Raw genomic sequence first — 27,544 nt, 5'->3', positions numbered from 1 at the left:
TTATTAACTTCTATCAACAGAACTACTACTTTCTCTCCATGTTAAGTATGTAAATAAAACAAAACATACATTTTTATTGCATTTTAATTCATATAAAAATACAATTATCATTATTAATATACATAATCGCATTTGCCAGCGAGGCATACAAAACCTATGTTTAATAATAAAAAACGCTACGGCGACATTGCTACTAATCATTTTTAAGTACAACTTGAGGCACATGTCAGTCTGAGTCCAACACAGTATAAAAATGCCACATAACTTAATTTTTAAGCCGAATAAAGACATATTCCTTTTAGTAACATAAACATATTCGATCAAATCGTTTTAGTGCAAACATAATAAGGCTACTCTTTCACAAAAGAGTATTCAATAGCACAATACAATCACATCAATACAGCAACCACTCATATTTCCTGTGTCAAGGCAGCCAGCCTCCGTGGCTGAAGGCAAGCCAAGCTCCCCGACATCGTCACTACTAAAAGGAACATATCAAATGTCATGTATATTATGCCAAAATTTTAACCAAACAAATGACACGATCAAATCTCCAAAGCCTATCTAGTGAAATTCTAAAATCTACCAATTTGTGACCATAGATTCTAAGTCTATATATATTTGGCTAGCAAGAGTTGCCACTTTGACACAAAAGCTAAACCGTGAGAGAGTACCAGATATGTTAAAAAATATAATTCTCCATTTAAAAAAAAATGCGTAAATAATCCGATATACTGAAGAAATACATTGAGTAAATAAAATACCTTTGCGAGGGATTAAAACAAGTACCATCTTTGGCTGGATCGAGCAAACCCAGCTAAGATTCTAAGCAAGGGACCAGTTTGCGACAAACATCTACATTAATATGTGTACAGATAAATACATCTATACCAATATTTTACAGACTATTTTTAGTTCAAAGATATGAATGATTTTTTATATTACAAAATAAGACTAATGCTTAAATAATTTAATATCTGCCTCATATTCTGATTCGGATCTAAACTAAATCAATTCCATAGACTAGATTATCTGTAAAAAATATTAATCACTCATTTGTTTGCACAGGTTGACATATAAATCGGACTCATTACAAATACACAGTTTAAAAACATAAATAATTAAATCACTGAACAAGATAATAATTTAATAAGTTTTTAATATATATAGAATGTCAGGCAAAAGTATTCAAGAGATATGCCCATTTTTCTGTATACACATTAATGCATAGCCAATAATCAACCAACCCTAAATAAAATCCTGGTCCCAAAGATTCTTAACAATAGGCAGGAGCTGGTTTTACCATAGTCCGGATGAAAATCCACCGGGAGGCACACGGACGCGCTTAGGCGCCTCGTTCCTGGGTTCCGTGGGCGTGACCGCTTTGGGGCTCATGGATTTGGGCTCAGGGGGTGTTGTGGGTGTTGGGGCCGCATTAGGTGTTGATGCAGCTTGGGGTATGGGGGCTTCTTGTGCGGGCTCTGGGACTGGGGCGGGAGGCGCTGGGGCTTCGTGGGGTTCGCTCGCTTGACCGTTCTGGCTAGGGGTTACTGCGCCGTTTGTAGGCTTCGCTGGCTCGTCGCCATAACCTGAAATTCACGAAAAGAAAGTGTTTCAAAAATGAATACTGAATTCTCTACTGACTTCTGTAGTCAAAACAAGAAAGATTGCGATACTGTGTTTTTTTTTTTCTTGACCATTTTTAGAGCTAACAACATTTACAATTTCAATGCGGTAATTCGTGATTCGATTTCATTTCGTACAAAAGATTTAGTATTAGCTTACTTTAAGAGAGTTTTATAGTTCACGATAACTTGCAGTTAATGACGATTTTCTCTCTCATGGCTCTTAAGACCTTTTAGTAATTGACGCACTAGAGTAGTATAATTACAAATATTTTTGCGGAAAACATACAATTAGACACGCACATGTGCACGTAATGTTTTATTTACATTTTTAATACTTTTAGTTATTGTACAATGTGCAGAGTATTTTAGAAAAAAAAAAAAATTGTGTAATGTAATATATTACCTTGGATTAGACTAGCTGCGGTGGCAGGGGCGGGACGGCGGCCTCGGGTGGGTTCGGGCTCCCCACCAAAGATGTCTGTGTGACCGCCACCAGGGGGGCGAAGCACTCGGCTCGACGAACGGGATCCATCTCCGAGGCCAACGTTAAAAGATGTAGAAGTCATTTTAGATGTATTCTGAAATAGAAAACTACTTTTAATATCATAATTTAATGGTCCCTTAAACATATTAAAGCAAAGGTTATGTTTGTTCTATATATGTCGTGATAAACACAGCATATGTTCCTTTACCTAACTTAACCGCAAGGATTAAATTATAAACACATAAAACCTCAAACAGTGATGTTTTCTCGGATGTGAAACCGCCACTTTAGAAAATCTACGATTTACCCACTGGTACAAACAGGCTCTTCAAAATAAACGACCTATTGTTTTTTTTTTATTCACAACTTTCATAATAATTTAGTGAAAGCAAGTATGCCTAAAATACCAACTGCCTACACTCAATCCTAAATGGTTTTATGACCATTCTTTTTTGGTAAAGTTATACAGAGATCTAGTTGTAAAATATGAGGCACATTAAACGTTGCGAAATTTAAGTAAACATTAGAAATCTTTCCAAATATGAACACGTTTTCATCACATCTTAATTTAGCATCAATGAATAATTAGATAATCTTTTGACGTCTACGAATGTCACTTTAAAATAGAAAAAATATATACATATAAACAGTGGCAACCTCATTTAAGTAAAATGTAGATAAAAGAATATATTGTATACCCAATTTCAGCACATTTTGATAACTGTAACAACTAGTTAAGAGCATTTTTATTGAAAAATGTAGTAACATCATTTGTGATTAGTCTATTTCGACCATAAGAGGACAAAACATAGATAGATTTTAAATTAACATGGTTATTTTTATTATTAAAGTTATTAATTTCGGGATATTTACCATGTTTTTTATTTTTGTTCGATGGAGCTCCACCGGAAATATCCTGAAATGAATAACTTTAATAATAAAACATAAATAAGTCGAGAGCTTAAATAATCTACGATATTCTTTATGGACTAGCGAAAAAAAGTTACGTTCGAACTTTGAAAAACTATACATATGACATAGTATTGAAGAACGTTTTGTAGCGTCAAATTGACGAATATATTAGGTCATATGATATTACAAGTTATTACATTTATGCAAAGATCATTCGCATGAGAAATAAATATTGATAATTTGGGATAGCGTACTTAATTCGGATGTGATCGGTTTTACGAATTTTGCCGATGCGACATCTAAGTTGTGTCGTACTATAGTTTAGTAGTGTAGCTGAGCTAATATGAAATGGCATGGAATACGTTAATCTAAGGTTTACTTATCTTTGATTGGAATAGACTATAGCTATTTATATTATTTGACGGTAGAAGGCTATTCGCTATTATTATTATACAGTAGGATCTATATCTGATTCCTCAATCGAGAATGTCTTAAGACATAAACAAGAAGAAGTGATAATAATAGAATTAGCTGCAGATAATATTATACTGCATATGTCTGACTGTGGATTTGCGCTTTTTATTCCGACGCTCTTATACTGGAAAGGCAATCTGATAAATGACTATTTCTTTCCGTTGCACCGGGATGTAACACCGGGCTACTACTGAAAATTTAATTGCACAATATTAACCTAAATCTATTGGCCCGGAAGCTGCATCTGCAGCTATAAGCCACTTGACCCAAGAGCATTTCAATTACTTTATAGCAGTTCACTAATGTAAAATTAATTAATAAAATCTGCTGAAATTTGTAGACAAAACATTGTAAAATCAAGGGAAGTAATATACTTTCACCTCAATTTACGTTTCGTCTATTTTATGTTCGTATAACTTAGAAATCGATTATAATTTGGGCTTACCAAGGCTGCGGTTTAAACGAGTAACGACCTCAGGAATCAGTAATCCAGCGGGCATTAATCATATTATTCTGTTACCACAATAGTTCAGCGGTATCATTATTTATACCACACGATAGGCTATTTAGGTTATGTCGAAGATTTATTCGTTGTCAATCATACATACAAATTTTGAATACGTTTAAATAATATTCATAGAATTCAATTGAATTTTTTTTTACTTTTATAATTATTATCTCCGTAACAGTTTCTAATTTAGTTACTGTCGACGTATAATAAATAGATGGCGCAAGTTGTATATCGAATAAAACAAAAAATATTTACGATACATCGTTATTACTAGTCAGTAATATGTATTTAGTTACTTTAATATGTTTTCTAAGCTTTCCTGAGTTCAAATCTAAATGCGAAAAATACTATTTTGTATTTTTCCTTCAAGCGTCAGATCTTATAAGCGTCAGATTACTATCTTACCCGTGCCAAGACGACACGGCTTTTTTCTTCTTTTACCAAACAAAACCAGCAAATAAGCTGTTGGTTAGTATTCACACCTGCCCGTAAACATTGTAAGAAATAGTACCTACACCTTACATCGCCAATGCGCCGCTGACCTTGGAAAAGATAGGTCCCTAGTGCCTGTGACACTGTCTCACTCAATCCCTAAAACCGGTACCTCGACATCACTACTTAGTCGGACTCATACGCATTAGCAATATATATCAAAAAAAAATAAGTAAAACAATACCATTTATTATATAATTAATAATAATAATCAAGTTACCGGATGTTTTTCCATAACAGTGGTATTGTTTGAACTTAACAATTGTTTAAGTTTCTTAATTATAATAAACATTGATCGCGTTATCTCACTCTCGTTTATCAATACTTAAATTGCTTATAAATGTCAGATCGGATAAGAATATCAGCTTAATTGAAAATATATATACCTACATGTCGGAGGAGCAGGATGCCTAACAGGTGGGTTTGGTGGCTGATCCGACATTTGGTAAACTATGAGAGAAAAATTTCCAAGTCACCTCGCAATCGAGACGCTTGTCCAATAACAACGGCTCGCGCTGCCATGACACTTACAATCCAATCTACGTCCTCGTTTTTTCAAAAACAGCCATCAAATATTATTGGCAATTACTCTAATCATTAATTATGACATACACAACCAAAAAAGCGGCAGCCGTTATACAGTACAGTACAATAACAGTAACAGCCTGTAAATTTCCCACTGCTGAGATAAGGCCTCCTCTTCCATTAAGGAGAAGGTTTGGAACATATTTCACCACGCTGTTCCAATGCGGGTTGGTGGAAGTTATAGATATATTTATAATTATACTAATTCGACGCTCAATATACACAAATACTCCATAGCAATGCAAAATTATTAAATTATAGTTAGAAAATATACGGTACTTAAAATTTAATCGATATGAACGAACCCTTACAACGTAATTGCTTTTTTTTTAACAGCTACACGTTTGGCTTGTAAATGATACGTATGACGAACAAAGGATTCATATTGATCCATTTTTAATTAGCTCGTTCCGGAGGGTCGCACCTGCTTCCTAGTATCGGTGCATCGCGACAGGTGCACGCAAACCACAAAACCCTACAGGACTGATTAGTGTTATTTGCAACGCTTCGATTACTAAGGGTTGACAAAGTACCAATATGGTACGCTATCGGAACTTTATTATACGTACGTACCTAATATTATCGTGAATATTTTAGTGATGTCGTCGAATACAGTATTTAAATTAATCTATGGGAATTATCTAGTATAATTTTTAGTGCCATTAAAATCGAAATATACTTTGAATGAACATTCTATGGATCTATATTAAATGTAAAGAAGGTTCTGAATGCAGATGATACCGAGAAATAAAGACAGTAGTTCGGTTATCTTATCAAACATTCTTGATACAAAATTATGTCAGTTAAATAGAATTATTTATATTTGCTGCCTGAAAGCTGCCTTACTGTCGACACGTATTAGTGCCACGGTTTTTTATATAATATTGTGTTGAATAATATGCCTTATTTATTAATGCTTTCTTTTAAATATTATAATATCAATTATCAGTATCGTTAGTGCTGAAATTGTAAATGAAAGTATACATGCCGATTCGTAGTATCTGATGATACAAATATTAACATCGGTGTTTATCCCACGCTTATAAATTACATTACAGTGTGAAACTTAGCATAAAATTTTGTGAGTAATTTAGTTACATTAATGTTAGAAATATAAATAAAGTATTTAGGCCCATGTTTATGCGAATTCAAGTTTGTCAATGTTTTATCAAAGTCTTTAATAAATTTATCAGTTAATTCAGACACTTACTAATACCTAAAATATTATTCCAAATTTCGCATGAATATGGAACGCGGACGGTACCACACTCTCATCAGTAGACAATCAAACGCATGGCGAAAGTGACAACCTACACGGACATACGTCACAACAATTATCATAACAATAGTTCATTCAACGTTCTAATTAAGACGTGCTCATTATTATTATCGCTACAATAAAACGCGCATTTCCTTTACAATAACGATAGCGATATATATTGTTCAATATGAATTAATTTTAAGTTGCAACGAATCTTAATGTAAGATAACATATTCTATATTCTAATAAAATAACAAGATACGATAATTCGTAATTCACTTTAATATTCCAAAAATATCAAGATCAAAAACCTTTTATAGAGATTGCTATCGGACTTTTTCCCGTGCAAAAGACGAGACGAGTAGCTATTATAAAAGTATTACGCGATGATTACTACTAGCTTACACTGAAATATAGACATTTACAATAAAATTGTCGAAGCGACTTTGATCTTCGTTGTCGCCCAAAATAATACGACTGTGTCTAGACTCGTAGAACGCTATACTTTATCGACTTATACTATAAATAGTCATAATTACCCATCGAGTTATAAAATAGTTAGGAAATAGAAGAGGGCTGTAAAGAGCATACTTTATTACTGTTACGAGTACATCCTTAATAGAATCAAGTACTAATAAATATAAGTCCCAAGATACAACACTCGTGCCACATAGAGATCTAATAAAATATACCAATTGATATTCAACATTTCTAATACAAACGACTCCGACTTATTGGCTCCACTGATGTCAGATGGTTTTCAATTAGACCAGAAAATCGGTATTTCGATTCAAAGAGAAAATGCTGTTAGCATTCTTACAATTATACGAGGTTATATCCTGGTACGATAGCTATTTTATTTTATTAAGTAAAATAAGAGAAATGTTCTCTTAACGATCCACATGACAAAGGCTTCACTTTTGAGGAGAGCATTTATACAGGTTGATGAAAACGCGTGGCTTTTTTTTTAAATTCTCATCCAAGTGCAGGTTTCCTCACAATGTTTTCCTTTTCAGCACAAGATGCATTATAAACGGGTATGAACTTAGAATCATCTGTTAAGATCTTGTAACCTTTGGGCCAAAACGACTGATTTTTTATCACTACAATACTTTTTTTATCAATGAGTTCCCAAGTAAAATCAATAGATATTATAAATACTAGTCATAAAGGCTAATATTACTAATATTACTGTTCTCCCTCCCACAACGTGTTGGGTTTTTGCAAGGAACGGGTACGATAACCCCAAGGAGGCACCATTGAGAAATAGAGGTTTGAAGATACGCCTACGCGATTAGTGCAATAGTTCCTTCATGTTTAATGCATTTCATATTGCAAAAATCGATACAAAATATATTTTTTATTGTGTAATTAAAAAAGTAGTAAATAATTACAGATCTATTTATAATAATTAGCCGATTTTTTTCTATAGCAACACTGTAATATCACTATAGTAAAAAGTACCAAGTTTCTTAGTGGTTCATCAAAGACAAAAACTATAATACAAAATAGTAGAAGCTTTACTAAAATATTACGCTTCGATTTAACAATGTGTGTAAATTCCTGCTTTAGTGAATATATATTAGTTTTTGAATCATAATCAATATTATTCCTACTATTGTTTATTTGACTTTGGCCAATGTTAAAAACAAAACAAATATCAATTTCGATGTATTGAAAACAAATATCGATTACACAAAATCATCGAACCATTCGAGCATTATTAACTAAACTTAAAAATAAGATACGTACATAATATCGAAACAAAAAATTCAAACACACATCGCCAATTTCATTTCTTACAAGAAACGTAATTTTTAAACATATATGACTATCATGGCATTTAACATAACGTGATATAATAAAGGCATATGATGTGACTGTAAAGTTATAGTTGAATTTTTACTTTACTACATACCAATGCTTCGTGACGACAATTTTTATGGTCGCCGTTCCTGTCAGAGATTCGTCATTGGTTTTCCTGCTCATAAATTAGTACTAAACCATAACCGATACCTTGTTTACTGTATATGCAAATGTAACGCATTTTTATACACACACTAGCGGACGGTCCCGGGGCTTCGCTTCGTACATAAGCATTTTTTTAATATGTTTACCTTTTGTTTATTTCAACTTATTTATACAAAACCTGAATCAATTATACACCAAAACTTTCCGTATGAATGGCTATTAGTGAAAACCGAATAAAAAAACCGTTCAGTAATTTAGCAGTTTATCGCAATCATACAGACAGACACAGCCGGGGTAATTTGTTTTATAATATGTACTTACATATACCTAAACAATTAAATCTTGCCTTGCAATTACAATATCACTAGTGAAATAATATCATCACTTTTAACATTACACATAGGAAAACACTAAACGTAACCTTAAATTCTAACTTTTAAAATCAGTGTTGAAATAACCCGTTCACGAACGTAAGTGCAATTATATTTTGTTTATAAACGTAAAAAAAAAAACAAAATAAATTGTAACACCATACGTATAATTGAAATGGAATGTTTAGAGAACATATTATATATCAGACAAAAACACAACAGTTGTGAAGCATTAGGTGTATGTAAGCAGATGTTTTTTATCTATCGGACAGTCGGAGGCGATAACCTCACAGTGAAAACAGTTTCGCTCTTAGAAATTAATTAGCCGCATTGATGGTCACATCCGGCTGTGTAGACATTCTTTATGAATACTTTAATAAGACAATTTCAATTTACACATGCAAGTATCCTCACGATGTTTTCTTTCATCGGCGAGAACGTGATGAGTTAGAATGTTATCTAACAGCAATTCTGTTTATCTCTTAACATATCCTATAACCGATCGTATTAAAATTGACCTATAGCCTTGAACTCGTATAAGAACGAAGTCATATTATCTGGAATTTACAGAGGTTCTTAGAAATGTCTCACGAAAATTAATTGCGTCACGATTGGAATCCTTAATAGCAAGCTAATTATGATACAAATTGCTATGCGATTTTCTCTTCCAATTGTTTTATCAACTGAGTCATTACTATCCTGTCATAAAGATAATCTATGCACGAATACATTTTAGCATAGAGTATGATTCATGTCGTCTTTATTTATTTTCGGGAAACATTCAGTACAATAGAACAGTAATATGAAAAAATCAATAAAATAATACATAGATCAATCAAGTTTCCATTGATATCTATTACAAATTAGAACCTGGAAGTAATATAGAGTAGAACAGTTATTTGAAGAATTAAAACAAAATAATAATTACCATATTTTAATTAAATTTAGTGATTAAATATGAACATTAAAAATTAATAATCTAGATAAATATCTAAGATAAATTCTTATTCAGGGAGGAGAATCAGGAGATTTGGCGCACCTCGGGAGAGGCCTACGTCCAGTTGTGACAGATGACTCATATCTCTTGAAAGTAACTGAATCATTATCTTGGTTCAAACGTCACGGATCATCAGCTTCCGGTTGTTCCGTAACATGAATCAGTGTCTATTTGCTTCTTTGTTTGGTGAAACGTCATTTTTCTCGGACGCGTTCGGTCGGTTCGAGGAAGTAATGCGATATTAATGATTATGATCGCTGGAAACAGAGCCGTGCTTACATATAGTTTACGAAGTAATTTATTTCGCGAAAAATTACACGCAACAAATTCCTTGCTTTTATCTTCGATTGTATCTAGTTTCCAAAATGGCTGTAACTTTAAATATAAATTAATCCTCTAACATTATTCAAAAGACCCTATTTTTTCTACTGTAATCTGTCTCATCTGTCTGTCTATCTATATGATGCTCTTTCACGGCCAGACGACTGAACTGAATTTTGAAACTGAATTTGATGAATTTTGCTTGAAATAAAGCTTTAACTCGAAGAAAAGACGCTTTCTTTTGATAGGTAACAACTGTCGATCAATCTCTAAAAAAACGAGCTAATTCGCGGGCGACAACAATTTAATAAATACTTACAACTTTCGATGAACTAAAATATCACAAGGGGAAACCAAAGAAAAATCCAACGAACAAGAAATCTAATAAAAACCATATAAATTCAGTCTGTTCATTACGTGCGTTAAGTTGAAAAGAGTAACTTATCAAAGTGCCAAATTATGTTATCGCGAAAGTCGACGAGAATACAAATAAAGGCTGAGCAATAAAAAATAAATAAAAGTGAATCACGTCTGACCAATCACGTTCTTGTAAATCCATCTGTATTTAATGTTCGTCGATTAATTTCGTAGAAATCGAAATTTAATCTACAAAACCACCGTTATACGTGTACGGTAATCTTATATTGAGCTGTGCCGACTCTAACTTTGTTCACATTGAAGAATAACACGATTTACAAGCTTCCAACATCACCAGCAGAGATTTGTGAGAACACTTAAAACTCATCATAGAATATGATCGTCAAATGGCTGACCAGTATAACATTAAAATGATACACGTATCAAATTAGGGTATCACTGTAATCACTTTTAATATTTATTTTTATTTGGCCTTAGAAAGAAAGGAAAGAAGGGGCACTAGTGCCCAAAAGTGCCCATTCCTTACAACAACCTTGTGAACTAAGATGTCCTCGAACTGGATTACAACAACACCAAGTATGAGATAATTGGCGGAAGAGAATATCATGAGTTGATTGACTACCCTATTTGACGAATGAGATATGAAGCGAGTTCTTACAGAATAGCACGGCGGTTAGTATTTGTGGGTCAAATCTTGCAACTTAATTTTAAACCACTCCCACTCATCTGATTCACTCAGCTGAAATTTTGCACAACTTTTCGTTGACAAAACATTATAGAATACAAAATATTACTTTCGATCTGATGATTGATCATTGGTTGTCCATAGCGACAACGACTGTCACGGACCAATGATCGTTTAGATTACGCTTAATTAATTAGTTAAATTGATTTGTGATTGGTGTTGATGCCATGAGCCTAATTTTTTAAATTATATCTAGACTATTAGCCTTTAATTTAGTTTTCATATCTATGTAATAGAAAAAAAAGTTAAAAGAAAGGCATTAAAGGGTAGTTAGTTCCCATAGTAGATAATTTTATATATTAACACGTTCAGTGCCAGCGACAAGCCTAGCGTGTTCATGCGAATTTCTATAACCACGCCGCGAACACGCTAGGCTTGTTCTAAAAATTTCAGTGATATCTTAAAAACTAGGTTAAATTATTCATTCAAACTAATTGTGTGCAATCTTCAAGCGATAAGCTACTGAGTTTTTAAGTGGCCCGTTAAAAATAATATTTTTTTTTTTTTTATTTTAGAAAAAAATGTCTTTTGTAATGCCGGCGACACGCTAGGCTTGTTCACTTATTAAGGATAATCATTGATTGTCAAACTGTTTTTTCAACAAACGACATTTTATTAATGGCTTATTACCAATTTGTTGACAATTGAACTAATTTTGTTATTGTTTTCTCAAATTTGAGGAACTTTGTTACATTTTTTTTTTTTTTGTACAAATATCTATTATTATAAAAATTTATACACCTTTGTAGTAAAACTATATAAGCCGTAATTCTGCCATTCCTATTTAATGACAAAGTTTATACTAAATTGTTTTACTTTGTGTTATGTTGATACTGATACTGATAATGTATTACAAGTACCTATATGTTAGTTCGATTAATCATTAACTACCACATACATACACCAAATATATAAAATCAAACACTAAATAAGGCTGATTTACCTTAAAAATGTAAACACATGTCAACTTCAAATTCGTGTTACAAGAATTGAAGTAATGAAAGTTTTTTCGCTTGCGTTAGTGTTGGTTAACACACGTGTTAAGAGATTTTGAGTGTTTACGTTTAGTTTTGTAGTGTATTTTACTGTTAATAGTACTATTAGTTGATATTTGGGTTAGTGGTGTTACTAACATTTATACATATTGTGAGTATTTGCTGTATTTTAATATTCTGTAGTTTTTAAGTTTTATAATGGAGGTTGATACTCCTCCCGAACCCCCTGATCCAGGTGGCTCAGTAGATTTAGTTCCCGACAATTGTTCTTCTCCTTCTATACCTTCTCGTAAACGACAAAGTACTAATGATTCGATTAATTCCGACTCCAACACAAAGAAAACGGTAATTCATCCCACAACCGCAACTCCCTCCATCCAAACGATTTATACCCATCCTTCCTACTCTGAAGGCCCTAAAAGTTATTTAGACAGTGACAAAGGCCCTTTCATTGTTCATGTGTCCCGGGAAGTCTCTGATCCTGCTTCAGGAACTACTATACGGGCTATCAAATTTGGGCAATTTCTACATACTCACAAAATTAGTGGTATTATTAACGATGGTCTTAAAAATGTAGGACGCAATAAAATATCTGTTGAGTTTTCAACAAGCAAGGCAGCAAACTCCTTTCTAGCAAACCCTGTTATTGAAATGTGTAAATACAAAGCTATTGTACCGACTTTCAATATTACTAGAATGGGTTTGATTAAGGGTATTCCCGTGGACTGGACAATGGATGAATTAGCATCATCACTCGAACTTCCCTCTGGATGTGGTGAAGTTTTAAAAATCAGACGCCTTAACAGGAAAACTTTTACTGATGGTGTTATCACATGGGTCCCAACCCAATCTGTGGTTATCACATTTAGGGGGCAAATGCTTCCCAATAAAGTGTTTTCCTATCATACTTCCCTACCTGTAGAAATGTATAAACTTCCTACGATCCAATGCCTGAACTGCTGCCGTTATGGACACATAAAAACTCAGTGCCGATCACAACCTAGATGTTTTAAGTGCTCCAAATCCCACACAGGTGAGTCTTGTGATGTAAGTAAGGATAACGCCACTTGCTTACATTGCTCAGGTGTTCATTTTACTACGGATAAGGACTGTCCTGAATTTTCACGCCAACAATCCATAAAAATTGTTATGTCCCAAGACAATGTGTCATATATAGAAGCATCCTCACGGTTCCCTCCTGTTCGTAGATCCTATGCAGAGATTGCAAAAGAGATGTTCACCCCTCCTATATATTCTCCAACTATCCCAAACAAATCTATCCCTTCACCTATCAGATCCTATCGTAAGACTGTTTTAAGTACTCCTCGCCCAAGATCACCGCTTGGAAAAGGATACGATAAACAGGCTCACCAATCCATTGTTAGCAATTGTCCCTCTACTACTCCCAATGGTTGTGCTCTCAACCAAAATACTTCTCTCCCCGTAAATAACAATCCCAACTTCTTGGAAATGTTAACGAAGATTCTTCTAAGCATTATTTCAACCTGTAATGATATCCCCTTACCGTCCAACGTTGCTCAAGACTTAGGTCAACTATTCTCAATCCTTAAAAATGGCCCCAATCAGCTTCCTTCAATGGAACTGCAAGAGCGTCCGGCCTAAAAAACATGAACTCCTCTCTCTAATTAATCTCCATAAACCTGTCATTATTGCCATCTCTGAAACTTGGTTGATCCCTGGATCCCGATTTCGGGTACCGGGCTTCTCCTGTTTGAGAGATGACAGGAGTGATGGTTATGCCGGGAGTGCCATTTTTATCCGGCACTCCCTTCCCTTTTCCCAAATCCCTCTATCCCTGTCCAGCCAGCATATTAATGCTGTTGCTGTCAGAGCCCTCAACATCTCTTTTCTCTCCCTGTATATCCCTCACCCTAATCCCGCTTTAATTCCCGATTTATCCGCCATCTTCTCTAGTCTCCCTCATCCTATCCTTGTCATGGGTGATTTTAATGCCCACCATACCTCCTGGGGTTCACATTTTTCTGATTCGTTTGCTCTCTTGTTGATGGACATATTTGATGATGCAAACCTCTGCATCCTCAATAATGGCTCACCAACACGTAGAGTATACCCCAACCAAAACCCTAAATCCGTTGTTGACCTATCCCTAACCTCTCCTGCCCTTGCTTCTCAATTATCCTGGAATGTCCTATCATCCTCTTTTGGTAGTGACCACTTCCCTATCCTCCTTTCTTTAAATAACCGATCCATCCCATACTCCAACCCAAATCCTTTATTAAAATATAAATTAAAACATGTTAATTGGTCTGCATATGCTGAATCTGTTGACGACATGATTGACTCCCTCTTTGCGTCGCAAGACTATCGAAATGTAATCCTTTGCTACGACCTTTTCGTTAATGGTATTTTAACTGCAGCTGATCTCCATTTTCCCAAAAAACACATCTCAAAAAATCATTTGCTTTCCACCCCCTGGTGGGATGAGGAATGCAAACGATTAACTGAACAGAGACTAGAGGCTGAAGAAACATACACTATGTGTATGTCTATGGATAATTTTTACAAGTATCAGAGAATCGACGCCAAATTAAAACGACTGATTTCTAAAAAGAAAAAAGTCAGTTGGATTCAATTTTGTGAATCCCTGAGCCCTCGTTCCTCTTCCTCTGCAGTCTGGTCCCAACTTAAAAAATTCCGCCGTTGCCTTAACTCTGACAACCCTACCTCAAATACTCCTTCTGAGTGGCTTAACAATTTTGCTGATAAGCTTGCCCCCCCTTTTGTCCCATATGAGGACAGTTTTCTAATTTCTACGCCAGCATCTACTTTGGATGAAATGGATGCCCCCTTCTCTTTTTCCGAACTTCAATGTGCATTAAATGGTTTATCCGATTCGACACCTGGGGAAGATGGCGTTCCTTACTCTTTTATTTCCAAATTGAATGATAAAGCTAAACATTGTTTTTTAAATATTATAAACTCGGTTTTTATCAAAGGAATCATCCCGCAATCTTGGAAGTCACAAATTGTTATTCCCATTCTTAAACCGGGTAAGAACCCTTCCGATTTCAATTCTTATAGACCTATAGCTTTATCATCTACTTTGGCAAAGATCACTGAACATCTCTTGAAGAATCGCCTGGAATGGTTAATGGAAAGCAGAAACATACTTGCTCCCTCTCAATTTGGCTTTCGGAAGGGGTCGAGCACTATTGATAGTCTAAGCATACTTACAACAGACATTCGAATTGCCTTCGCTAAAGGAGAGTACCTTGTGGGAATCTTTCTTGATATATCTTCTGCATATGATAATGTCCTTCTTCCGTTACTCAGGCAGAAAATGCAACAGCTGAGTATTCCTCCGAGGATAGTTCATTTCATATGTAATCTGTTAACTTGCAGATCAATAACGGTAAGACACCAACATCTCTCACTTCCCCCCAGATTCGTCTGGAAAGGTCTTCCTCAAGGCTCTGTACTCAGTCCTCTGCTTTATAGCATATACACTCATGACCTCGATTTGTCTGTTAACAACTTTTGTAACATCCTCCAGTATGCTGATGACATAGTTTTATATCATAGATCAAGTTCCGTTGAAAATTTATCATTTCGATTAAACTCTGCTTTGCATTACCTATCCCAATGGCTCTGTGACCATGGCTTGTCGCTGTCGATAGCCAAAAGTCAAGCAGTGATTTTTACGAAAAAAAGACGTATTCCTGCCTTTGATCTGTTTTATGAGGGTCAATGCATTAACTTTGTAGACAAAACAAAATTTCTTGGTATAATTCTCGATTACAAACTGAACGGAATTTCTCACTCCGATTACATAGCCAAGAAATGTGAAAAATCTATTAATGCCCTTAGAGCAGTGTCTGGAGTCTGGTGGGGAGCTCACCCTTATACATTAAAATTGATCTATAACGCAATAGTTCGTAGTCATTTGGACTATGGACTGTTCGTTCTAGATCCTTTTAATAAATCAGCTTCAGAAAAATTAAATAAAATACAATATAAATGTCTCCGTATTATATTGGGTGCGATGAAATCCACCCCTACTAATGCTCTGCAGGTTGAGTGTGTTGACCCTCCTCTACAGATAAGGAGGCAATATCTTTGTGACCGCTTTATCATCAGATTGTTACAGCTACCCTCCCATCCTCTACTGATTAGATTAAACAAACTATCCCACCTTTGTAACCCAGATAATCCGGCATCCCCATTCCTATTAAACAGTTTCCTCAAGTATACCAAACTCCCCCATCCACTTACCACTTTTCCCTCTAATCCTCTTTTTTCCACCTCCTTTAAAGCACTTATTTATAATCCTCCGGTAATAACAAATCTTGGACTCGTAAAAGGTTCCCCTGATGCTAATATCCAATTTCAAACAATTTTTCATCAAAATTGACCTAATCATCTCCCTATATATACTGATGCCTCTAAGCTCTCGCCGACCGGCTGCGTTGGTGCAGCTTGTTGGATTCCTAAATTTAAAATAGCACTATTATTTAAATGTCCCCCCGAAACCTCTGTATTCTCCGGTGAGGCCATCGCTTTACTGGAAGCCGTAAAGTATGCCCTGTCACACAATATTCAGCAAACAATTATTTTATGTGACTCACTAAGCTGTCTGTTAGCCATTAAAGAGAATCCTTTTCGTAGCAGATCAAGACTTTCAATCGTTTTTAAGATCAGAGAGGCCCTGTTGTCCTGTCATCAACAAGGGCTACAAGTCCTGCTGGTCTGGATTCCTAGCCATTCAGCTATATCTGGTAATGAGATGGCAGACTCATATGCTAAGATTGCTATCCAATCTGGTACATCTGAGCATTTTGCCAACACATCTCAGGATTTGCTTTCTCTTGCCAAAGCTGAAATGATTAAATCCTGGAATTCTTTTTGGGTTTCATCAAAATTGGTCAAGGGTAAATATTATTCGGCGTTACAACCTGAAATTCCGAGGCGACCTTGGTTTTCATCTCACAGGCACGCTGACCGTTGGGTCACCTCCACCATCTGTCGGTTACGCCTCGGCCATTCATGCACACCTACTCATCTAGCAAAAATCAGAGTTCGTGATCACTCGCTGTGTGAATGTGGCCTAGACGAAGGCTCTGCAACCCATATCCTGTTCCTTTGCCCTAAACTTCTTCGTCCCATTTATGACATCCTCCCTCCTAAAGTCCCTCGCCCTATAAATGTTGAATGTTTGTTGACGTTTGTGTTTAGTCCATTTTGTTCAATCTTATGTAAATATATCAAATTAAATAAAATTAAGTTGTGAATAGTCCAATTTTTCATATTTTATTACATATATAGTTTAGAATACTAACAACTATTTTTTTTTTTAATTATCTTATTATTAACTCTTAATGTTTGTGTTGTTCTAGGTTAAGGATTAACAAGGAAATTAATACTACTATTCTTGACTTTAAAATTCAATTGAGTTTAGTGTCTCAACCGTACCGATCAATCTCATTCGTGTCTTCTCCATCCTACGTGACATTGGCGAAATAATCTGTGCCCTGCCGGCACAACTACAAGCCATTAAACTAAGAATTGAATTGAATTGAAGTAATGAAACAATAAAACGAGTTTAGCTTACAAGAAGCTTGATTATTTTTTAATTATTTGTTTATTAATTATTACTTATTTAATTTTTCTTTATTATTATATCAAGACATGTGCACCGAATCGATATCCTATGACCTTTGAACATTTCTAGCAACTAAAAAGAAAGTGAACGAAACAAGTGAGATAAAAATTGATTTTAGAAATTAATAAGTATGTATTTGAGAAAAAAAAGAAGGTGGATTTTTATGGACACTTTATGAAGCGAAATTTAAACTCTGTTTTAATTTGTACATATTGAAAGTTCTATTTTATTTTATTTGATTATACCTTACTAATTTCAAACTGACCCGCGTCCTTTGCAGGGATACAACAGTAGATAACAGATAACAGTATATATCATGAACAATTTTTTTATTGAAATACGAACTAAATCATAACGCGATAAAAAGTATATATCAAATTCGACACCAATGTAAATATGATATGAGGGAATTTATTAAAAAGTTTTACAACCACTGATTCATTATGATGTTTAGTTACCATAAAAGCGGTTTTTTGTCATAGTTCCGGGATAAAACACTGACAACATCATTCTAAACACCTTAATTATTGCATAACACAAGAAATATTAACTAAAAAAGACCGTTTTAACAAAAAAATAATATTTTTTTTGTTCCTGTGCCAGTGGACACGCTACGCTTGTCCATACAATTTATCTTGCGATGCCGGGGACACGCTTAGCGTGTTCGCGGCATTATGTATGCCGGCATCGCTATAAGCATAGGAAAAATTTAGGTGGCAGTGAACGTGTTAATAGGGACGAAAAATAGCAGCACGTAGAAGATCTGTTATGATCTTATTTTGAAGAGCCCCAACCGTAGATGAGCAGAAAATTAAAGAGGATTCTTAATTGCAATTTACTAAATTGTAACGATTTAACAAATAATTAAGTATGGAGAGCGTAAAAAAGTTACTGGCCTCGTAGAGAGCGGCGCTGTAGCTGTATGAAAAAATATAAATGTAAAACGTGCGAACAGATATCGTCAGCGAACAATTAAATTAAACCAAAACAAAACTTATCATTAGTTTCGAAATTTCTAAAATTCTGCTAAACAAACGCAAGTTTTGAGTTTTGAGTGAGCCAGTGTAACTACAGGCACAAGGGACATAACATCTTAGTTCCCAAGGTTGGTGGCGCATTGACGATGTAAGGAATAGTTAATATTTCTCACAGCGTCATTGTCTATGGGCAATGGTGACCAGAAAAAAGTTTCGTAGCGAACATCTAGTATTAGTAAAAGTCCGTTTGATAACATCCTTGTAACTGATATACGAGTATTATGACAAGCGTTAGGGTGCAATTTGAAATACAACTGCGCCGCCCCAAATAAAAACTGATAACTAGATAAAAGGTGATAACAGAACCCTATGTCCTTTATACATCATTGATTATAATGATAAAAGCACGACTAATCAACAGTCACCACTCACCATAAGCATTCGCAATGGAAATATTAATTTACTATTGACAATGAACGTTTATCTTTGAAATCTAAGTTGTAACGTTTGCAATTACCGACTCGCCGATCACATTGACCCTTCGTACCGGAAAACATCAATATCAAGCGTTGCTGTTTGGAGCTAGAATAGCTAGCTAACAAACGGTATCTAGTTTTAAGCGTATCGAGAGACGTGTCTGGGCTAGACTTTCGTAGAATATTTTAGATGCATTTTTGCAGTATCATTATTTATTTCTGTACAATATTTTGACATTTAATTTAATATTTTGTCTAAGTTTCTTTTTGTTTGTTGTTTTTAGATTCAATTAATAACATAAACACATATATGTAGCATTACAACTACCTGCCTATTATATGGATAGGATTAACTTTGAAGCTGGTCGAAACACAACCTATTGGGTCTAATCGAAGCCAAACAGAGACCCACACCAACACACAAATAAAAATCACCAAAATAGTACGTTTGGAGGAAGTTCAGTGACACATCACACAAACACTTGCAATATTTATAATAGCCATAATTTAAGACTTCTGACCTATGTACCTAAGTTTTGTTTTTTTTTTTAATAATGGTAGACAACGATCTATATAGAAAGTAGATATTCCATCACGAAAGACGAGAATAATAGAAATTCAATTGTAAATTTGTCCGTTGACCGCAACGGGCATTCACTTGTTGCAAAATTGAACACTCCTACGTTACAAGTAGGTTAAATATTGCATACAAAGTGCATTACTTGGTACCTTGTATAGTGATGATTTCACTGAATTTCTAAATATAAAAAAAAAGTTTTATTTCTACTACAAAAACCTTTAAATGCGAAATGACGTTGATTTTAAATGGAGTCATGATGAATTGTTATTATTTATCAATTTAAATTTTAATATACCTCGTGTATGTAAATAGTTCATGTAATTACGTACGTATGTACTATAGGTAGTGTTTAGTTCTGACTAATGACATATTATGATTCTACTGCGTACTAAAAAGAAACTAACCACACATTCATCCATAAATTCAGACATTTCAATATTTTATTAAATATTGTTAATTTTTTACTGAATATTCTGTAATTAGGTAGCCATTTAACTGAACAATTTAAGATCAATTTTGATTAAATAGATATACATATTGCTCAATTTTCGTTCTCCTTTATTTGAAGTCGATTTGAAAAACATTTAATTTTTATCGTACACCATTAAAATAATTACATCCATAGTTATTACCGTCACGATGATAGCTAAACTAAACAAACAAAATATATGATAAAAATATCGATAAAATCAAATAACTCATCAGACAATTAAAACTTTTCCAATCACGATAATCGATACACGATTACATCCCTACAACAGTAATCGATTCGTCTGTCGAGCGAAGCGGAAACATCTCTTATACGGACATCGTAGCAATGTTAAAATAATCAGAATAACGTTTATGGCGTATTATTATTCAACAAGGTCGGCCAGTTAAGAGACCGTATAGAGAAACAGCAAGTTGATTTACTTTGTATTTCAATTAGAAAAGTGTATCTGCTGAGATTCTTTGCGATTCTCAGAGTTCTCTTAGAATCTACATTGCTAACCGGTAATTTTACGTTTAGTAAAACTGTACAAACAAACTATTCAAAACAGATTGTTTAGTCTAATTGAAAGAGATAAAGAATATTTTAATTTATATTAATACTAGTAGTAGACCGCAGCTTCGTTCCCTTTTTAGGGTGTTTGTTGTCATGTGTTAGGCAAAAAAGTAACCTTGCTTGCTAACCTTAAGTTTACTTAATACCAAATTTCATCAAAATTAATACAGCGGTTTGGTCGTGAAAGAGCGACAAACAGACAGACAGAGTGACTTTTACATTTATAATATTAATATAGAAATATACATAAATTTATTCTCTATACTGCTTGGTTCAACATTGAATCTTATACGTTGAGATCAGGAAGAAGCAAAAGGCTTATCGCCAAGTCAACGACGCTATCCGTGCAACCTCACGATATATAAACAAACGATAAAGGTGTTAGTTTATGGCATATGCATTATCTTAATAGGTGGTAAGGCTTTTTGCAGATCCGCCTGGATAGTTACCACAACCTCATCAGATATTCTACCGCCACACAGTACATTAAAAATTACACTCCTACCTGCTACTACAATGAAAATGACATTTTATTTACAACATTCATTGGCACGCCTTGAGGGTATAGGATATAGATAGTAGTAATTATAAAAATATTCAAAAATATGTTTTATTTTGTGTTCCAATTTTAAGGGTGATTGAACCAGTGCAACTATAGGCAGTAGGGACGTAACATCTTAGTTTCCAAGGTTGGTGGCGCATTGCTGAGGTAAGAACGGTTACTTTATTTTAATGTCTATGAGCGAGAGTAAGCACTTACCAACAGGCGGTACGTCCGCCTACTTCTACTATAAAAAAAACTGTACGGTTATAAATTAAACCTTTTTTTTTAACGATTAACTGTAGAAAATACTTAACCAATTCACATAAAACTTACAACATACAGGAACCGGGTTTCTGCGGAGACCGCAGGTTTAGTATATAATCTTATAATGTAAGTAGATGCGTTATAAAGTTTCTTCCGCTTTATAGATATTTGGACAATAGTTATATGATTAACATTTTATAGTATTTATTCGGTAAATTACATAAATTTAAATGTTCACAAAATATTTGTGAATAAAATATGTATAGTATGTAAATACAAGTAAAGCAAAAAAGAGAGAAACATATTGTTATAGATGAATGCGTCGTTATGCCTCTTTAAATCCGACACGACTCTCACGCCACTTATTATACGTTAGTGGTACCACGCCAGAAATCTTTACAAGTGCAAACAAGAACTGTAGTTTCAACTCGATCGGATGCATAATGCACGAACGCATAAGCCACGATCAATTCAGAGTCGAAAGATTTCAATAGATTTTTATACATAAGAACATCAAAATATATTGAAAAATTTCAGAACGTTTGTGTAATCAGAAATGGAATCTCTAACACTTCTATGACTTATTTTAGGAAAACCAATTAATTGTTTAATTAAATAGAAGAAGTCCTCTCAATTTTCAACATGTTCAGAACTATTTATCTCAGACGCAACTGTAATATAATAATATCTCTGAAATGCTTATAAGATATTTAATTATATCAAAATATTTTGTGAAAGTAACTATGCATGTATATTACTTCATGTCTAAAGCACTGAAGCGATCGTAATGATATTTAACAAACGAGATACTAATTACAAGATCTATGAACTACTTATCAATTGAATATTTCTTTGAAAATTAAGAATTTGATCGCATATTTACAAACTTGCCTTATAAGTGAATCAGAACGTGATTAAAATGATATCAATATCTAAGTCTGAACAAGTATTAATTTTAAGCACTTTTGGACTAACAGGATTAGGTATATACAATATTCCACTATACAGTCTTTTTTAATCTGTATTATAACTATTGTCATGTCAAAATAAAACATTCATAAATAAGGCATATTACTCAATACAAGATTATAATTATTTATAAAAAATGTGGACTTATTTTTTGTTGAATTCTAAGCGGGATATTTTAAATTTAATTACACTATATTTATGCACTCAGTAATTGGAATGATGAAATAGAGTAACTTCTGAGTTTCCTGTCTCTTCTCAGTGTAATCTACTATCCGAACCGGTGTTAGGCTTAAATTCAATATTGTATGGCTCAAAAATTCTTGTAGGGGCCATTTTTATTATTAAAATAAATAAATAATATTTCGATTTTTTTTACCAAACCAACTAATACGGAAGGGATCAACAACCGAGAACCGACAACCAACGTACGTTAATTAAATAAAATTATATATCCTGCCTGAATATATACAAACATATAACGTATACATATAGAATAATCTGTGTTTACAGTACAGTAACCCGATACTGATTAGCGTAATCGTGTAATAGATATATCGCGTTTCTGCTAAGGCGACCGCGAGGAAATGTGGTAGAGTCGGCGAATATGGTGCAACCAAGGGTAATCCGCGAACACTGTATTCCGTATACGTATTACACCACTTAAAGGCACAATGTTTAACGTAACGTAAATTATGGGTACTGTGAAGTAGGTGAGTGGGTGGTAGTCATTTATTTTGGCTTTTTTATGAGCAGATTCTCATTAAATGGACACCAATTATGTTTACGAGAATAAATTATCTTCTATGTTATATATTCATGTATTAAAAAAAAATAATGTAAACCTTTTGGGCAAAACATTCATGAAAATATTTTATACAAAAATACTGCAGTATTTTTTATCAGTCATTTTGACATTATGTTTGCGATTTTGAGACTATAATCTAACTGTACACATAACAAAATAATTATATATGCTTCATTAGTCTAAGAAAACAAAACATAATTTTCATCTACTTTTTGTAAACAATCATACTTTCTAAATATATTAATAAAGTTATTTTCAAATCGTTCAATCATTTCGAAATTTAAACCAATATAAAATTAATCGAAATCGAAAAAAAAAACGAATAATTACCTGTTAGTAATATAAAAATAAAAGTATCCATCCTTAGATCAAATTACCTAATTCGTGTATGGCAATAATTGTTATTGTCTCAATACTCAAGACATTTGTTGTTTATAGAGCCAATAAATAAAACACTATTAAAACCCTATATGCTTTGTCTTCAAAACATTACTCTAATTTATTATGTCTGAGTTAACTCTAAGAATTCTTTGTTTTAGGGACTTTACAAAACCACCTGGGGAACTACCAACCACTTGTCTAAGTATAATTCTTGTCAATACTTATATTATTATTGTACATCACAATGTGATGTGATGTACATAATCAGTCCGTTTTTGTCCACTGCTGGACATAGGCCTCTCCAAGTGGACACCACTGTGGTCTATATTGGTAGGTGTTATGTTTGCAACATAAGGGGATGGTAAATATTTGTCACGGTTACATTGCCCTAGGGTGATGGTAATCCCTCACCAACATGATATATTTTAGACTATCTGACTAAATATAAATAAAAAAAAATTATTCCTTCAATGAACATAAAATCCTATGATAAAAATAAATAACAGATTAAGCATATTACTCAATATCAGATTATTTATATATAGGTATTAAAAAAGGATTTAATTGTAATTGTCAATTTCCGAGCAGTATAAATACATTCAATTACTTAGGTATGATATTAACCTATATATATTATTTTAATCTCTTGCTAACATCTTATCCACATTCCGAATAGTGGGTAACTTTATAATATTCAATTTAATATTATAAAATGACAATTCAAAAGTGCTTGTATAAGTCTACTTGAAATAGGTATATTTTGATTTAGTATTTGTAGATTTTTACAATAATAATGTTGTCAAACAACATATCATATTATTTTTACTGTATTCAAATTAACTTTTATTTTAAATGTAAACAAAACAAATACAAAAATACCTTTTCTATTTCTGGTTAAAAAAAATAAAGTACATTTAAAATGGAATTCCATCGAGCTATTAAATAGACTATATTACAAATTAGCTACACTATACACTTGATAATCTAGTAATCAACATATCTTAAATTGTATTTATTTTATTGATTGATCCATACGGAATTGAACATATTTTCCTATACTTATAGAATAGTTTGTATTGACTATCAACACACGCTCAAAACTAGAAAAATATTAACACAAGTTTATTCTGTGACATACATAAGTATCTTATAAGATTTTTCTGAAAATGGGGAACATGCGAGGGATAGCTTAGTATGAATATCACCCATAAATGAGACAAGAATCTGTATCTGAATTTGCAGTCAAGCCACGACACAAACTTTATGATATCAACCTATTGCTAAGGTAAACATCAAATCTTATACAGTGCGATTTAAGTAGATTTAAAATTAAATAATCTAGATTAGATTTACTAACAACTATGTTTCTTAGTTAAAAGTAATGCTCATTGCCGAGGTTGATGGTGCATTGGTGTATGGAATGGTAAAAATTTTATAGAACGAAAATGTCTATGGGTGGTAGTGACCACTAACCATTAGGTGACCAATTTGTCTGCCCACTTACCTATTGTAAAAAAAATACTAGCCACCAATCATAAAAAAAGCAGAAAAAATTAAAAGTTTTAACATCCTAATCACAGCACCACCTAAGAGGTCCAATTAAACAATCCACGAAAACACTCAAATAAACAAAAGTTTCATCAAAATCTGCCATACCATGTATGTGCAAAATGGTGGTAGTATTTAAATATCAACAATTCAAAAAAGCTTTTGTGAAGTTTACTTAAATAAAATTAATTGATTGATTTGATTTGTTATGAGTTCAATTGAATAAAAATAACAGAAGATTTAATACAATGATAAACACATATTAGCAAATTTTCATTAATATACCATTATTGGTAACAAACTTAATTTGAATGATTGAAGCGCAAATATTGCACACCTTTTGATGCCTGTGATAAAATTAACATAGTAATTTGATGTTGTTTTTTTAGTATCTTTTTATTTATGCTAGTATAAGCTGTTTATTTGGATCATATTATAAGATAAATTCTTGATAATTTATAGAAATAATCATCAATGTAAAACTTTAAATAAATAATATTAATTTTAATTAGTCATTTTCCTATAACATACCAATCATAGATAAGATATAAAAATGACATTATTTCCCTTTTAGTGGTAAATAAAACAAACTTTATCTTGATTTACTTATCTATCATTAGGCAATTCATTTTTAAAATCATATTAATTGTCATTTTTTTTTAGGATCAAAATCTAAGATCAATTTATCAAATTATTTTATTCATACTTCAATAAAAAAAGTACACAATATTGTTGACACAAATCCCAATAATCCAATATAAATAAAGATGAATATATTTCGATCTTGGTCAATAAGCAGAAAAAGCATAACAAAGAGCGGTTGAAAGCCTGCAATTATGATATGACTAACTGTACTTTCAGAACGTCGAGCAACGGTCGAATCGGCGTGTGACAGACGGCACATCTAACGGCTTAAATATTGAAAGCGATCAAGAATCCGCATATTAGCTGTTTATACGCAAATATGTAAAAAATCTGCCCATCCCAAGACTCAGACATACAGAGCACATTGACCTTATAATCTTGAAAAATAACGGCTCACTGAACTAAGCGCAGCCGGCGAAAATTAGAAACAACGATACAATATTAAGAGATCTTAACTAAAGTTAAACTCAAGACCAAAATAACGTCAATTTTTTTATTTATGTTTTTTCAAAGAGTAATATTTTAAATATATTTATTAAAGTAAAAAGATTACTCACCTCCAATCGGTTTCCTCCTTTTTGATAGAATGAAGTTAAATTCATGTGGGACAGAGACAGTGATATATTTGACATTCCTGTGTTGCAAATTTATTCATACAGATTGTACCAAAATAAAAAGCCAAACAACATGGTTGCTTTTTGAAATTATTGTGTCGGTATTTATTATTATTATATCCACTATCTACACTGAAATTACTATATATTTAAATTACTTAACTTTATATTGAAATAGTAAATAAATAAGATTAAAGTTTTCGATATACACATAAGTATTAAAAAAATTAAGAACATAAAACAAACGCTAAATGAATAACATAGATAGAAATAAAAACTTTAAGTACATGGTAAAATATTGAATAAAATTTCCTCAACAGTAGGACATAATGTTATTAGGCAACATTAAAAATTATTTCCACATAAAACTAGTTTTCAGCAGTTTATAAGATTTACATATTATGTCTAGATAAAATGAAACTCTTAGTTATTCATTTTTATTTTCAAGTTTTTTGTTAAAATCAATGAAAATGAATATACAGAATAATAGATTTTATAAACTTTAAGAAAAATTGTAAAATATTATTTAACGCTATTTATATTTAAAAAAAGTAGTGATGTGTATTGTAGCATTGACGTAATCGATCATTTTAAAGTGTGAGTAATACAGTTATAGTTAAAATAAAATTCAAATAAATAAACAATATTTAGCAAAGAGTTTATGCTATTTCATTTTGAAATTTCCAAATAAAATCCTTTTTTGTGTATATTGTTAATTACGCTAAAATTTATCACAAAGATAATTGTATTTGTTATAGGTTCATTAAAATTGCAAGAAATATTATATTGAGTAATAAGTGAAATTACAAAAAAAATCTGAAATTATATAATAACATATGGCACAATGACTAAAATAATTCTAATAGCAATGTTATTTTTTACGTAAATACGATATCGATATTTGACAATATTTATTTTTAAGCCAAAACG

At 32.9% G+C, this 27,544-nt stretch overlaps 1 protein-coding gene across 2 annotated transcripts; it reads right to left on the bottom strand.

The window, feature by feature from the left end:
• Nucleotides 1-66: 66 nt before the first annotated feature.
• LOC124538810 (WAS/WASL-interacting protein family member 3) lies at nucleotides 67-26,644 on the bottom strand. Of its 2 annotated transcripts, XM_047116017.1 has the most exons (4): nucleotides 26,558-26,575; nucleotides 2,986-3,028; nucleotides 2,032-2,206; nucleotides 67-1,589 (listed from the first exon to the last, which is right to left on the bottom strand). In XM_047116017.1, exons 2-4 carry the CDS (start codon nucleotides 2,986-2,988, stop codon nucleotides 1,300-1,302), a joined length of 468 nt encoding a protein of 155 aa, XP_046971973.1. In that variant the 5' UTR covers nucleotides 2,989-3,028; nucleotides 26,558-26,575; the 3' UTR covers nucleotides 67-1,299. The 2 variants fall into 2 exon arrangements, with proteins under 2 accessions (XP_046971973.1, XP_046971972.1); XM_047116016.1 differs by lacking the exon at nucleotides 2,986-3,028 and having other exon boundaries at nucleotides 26,558-26,644.
• Between the last annotated feature and the right edge of the window lie 900 nt (nucleotides 26,645-27,544).

Source organism: Vanessa cardui, chromosome 21 (assembly GCF_905220365.1).
Source record: "Vanessa cardui chromosome 21, ilVanCard2.1, whole genome shotgun sequence".
Lineage (NCBI taxonomy): Eukaryota > Metazoa > Arthropoda > Insecta > Lepidoptera > Nymphalidae > Vanessa > Vanessa cardui.
Note: the sequence above shows the minus strand (reverse complement) of the source record. Positions and strands in the feature narration are given on the sequence as shown.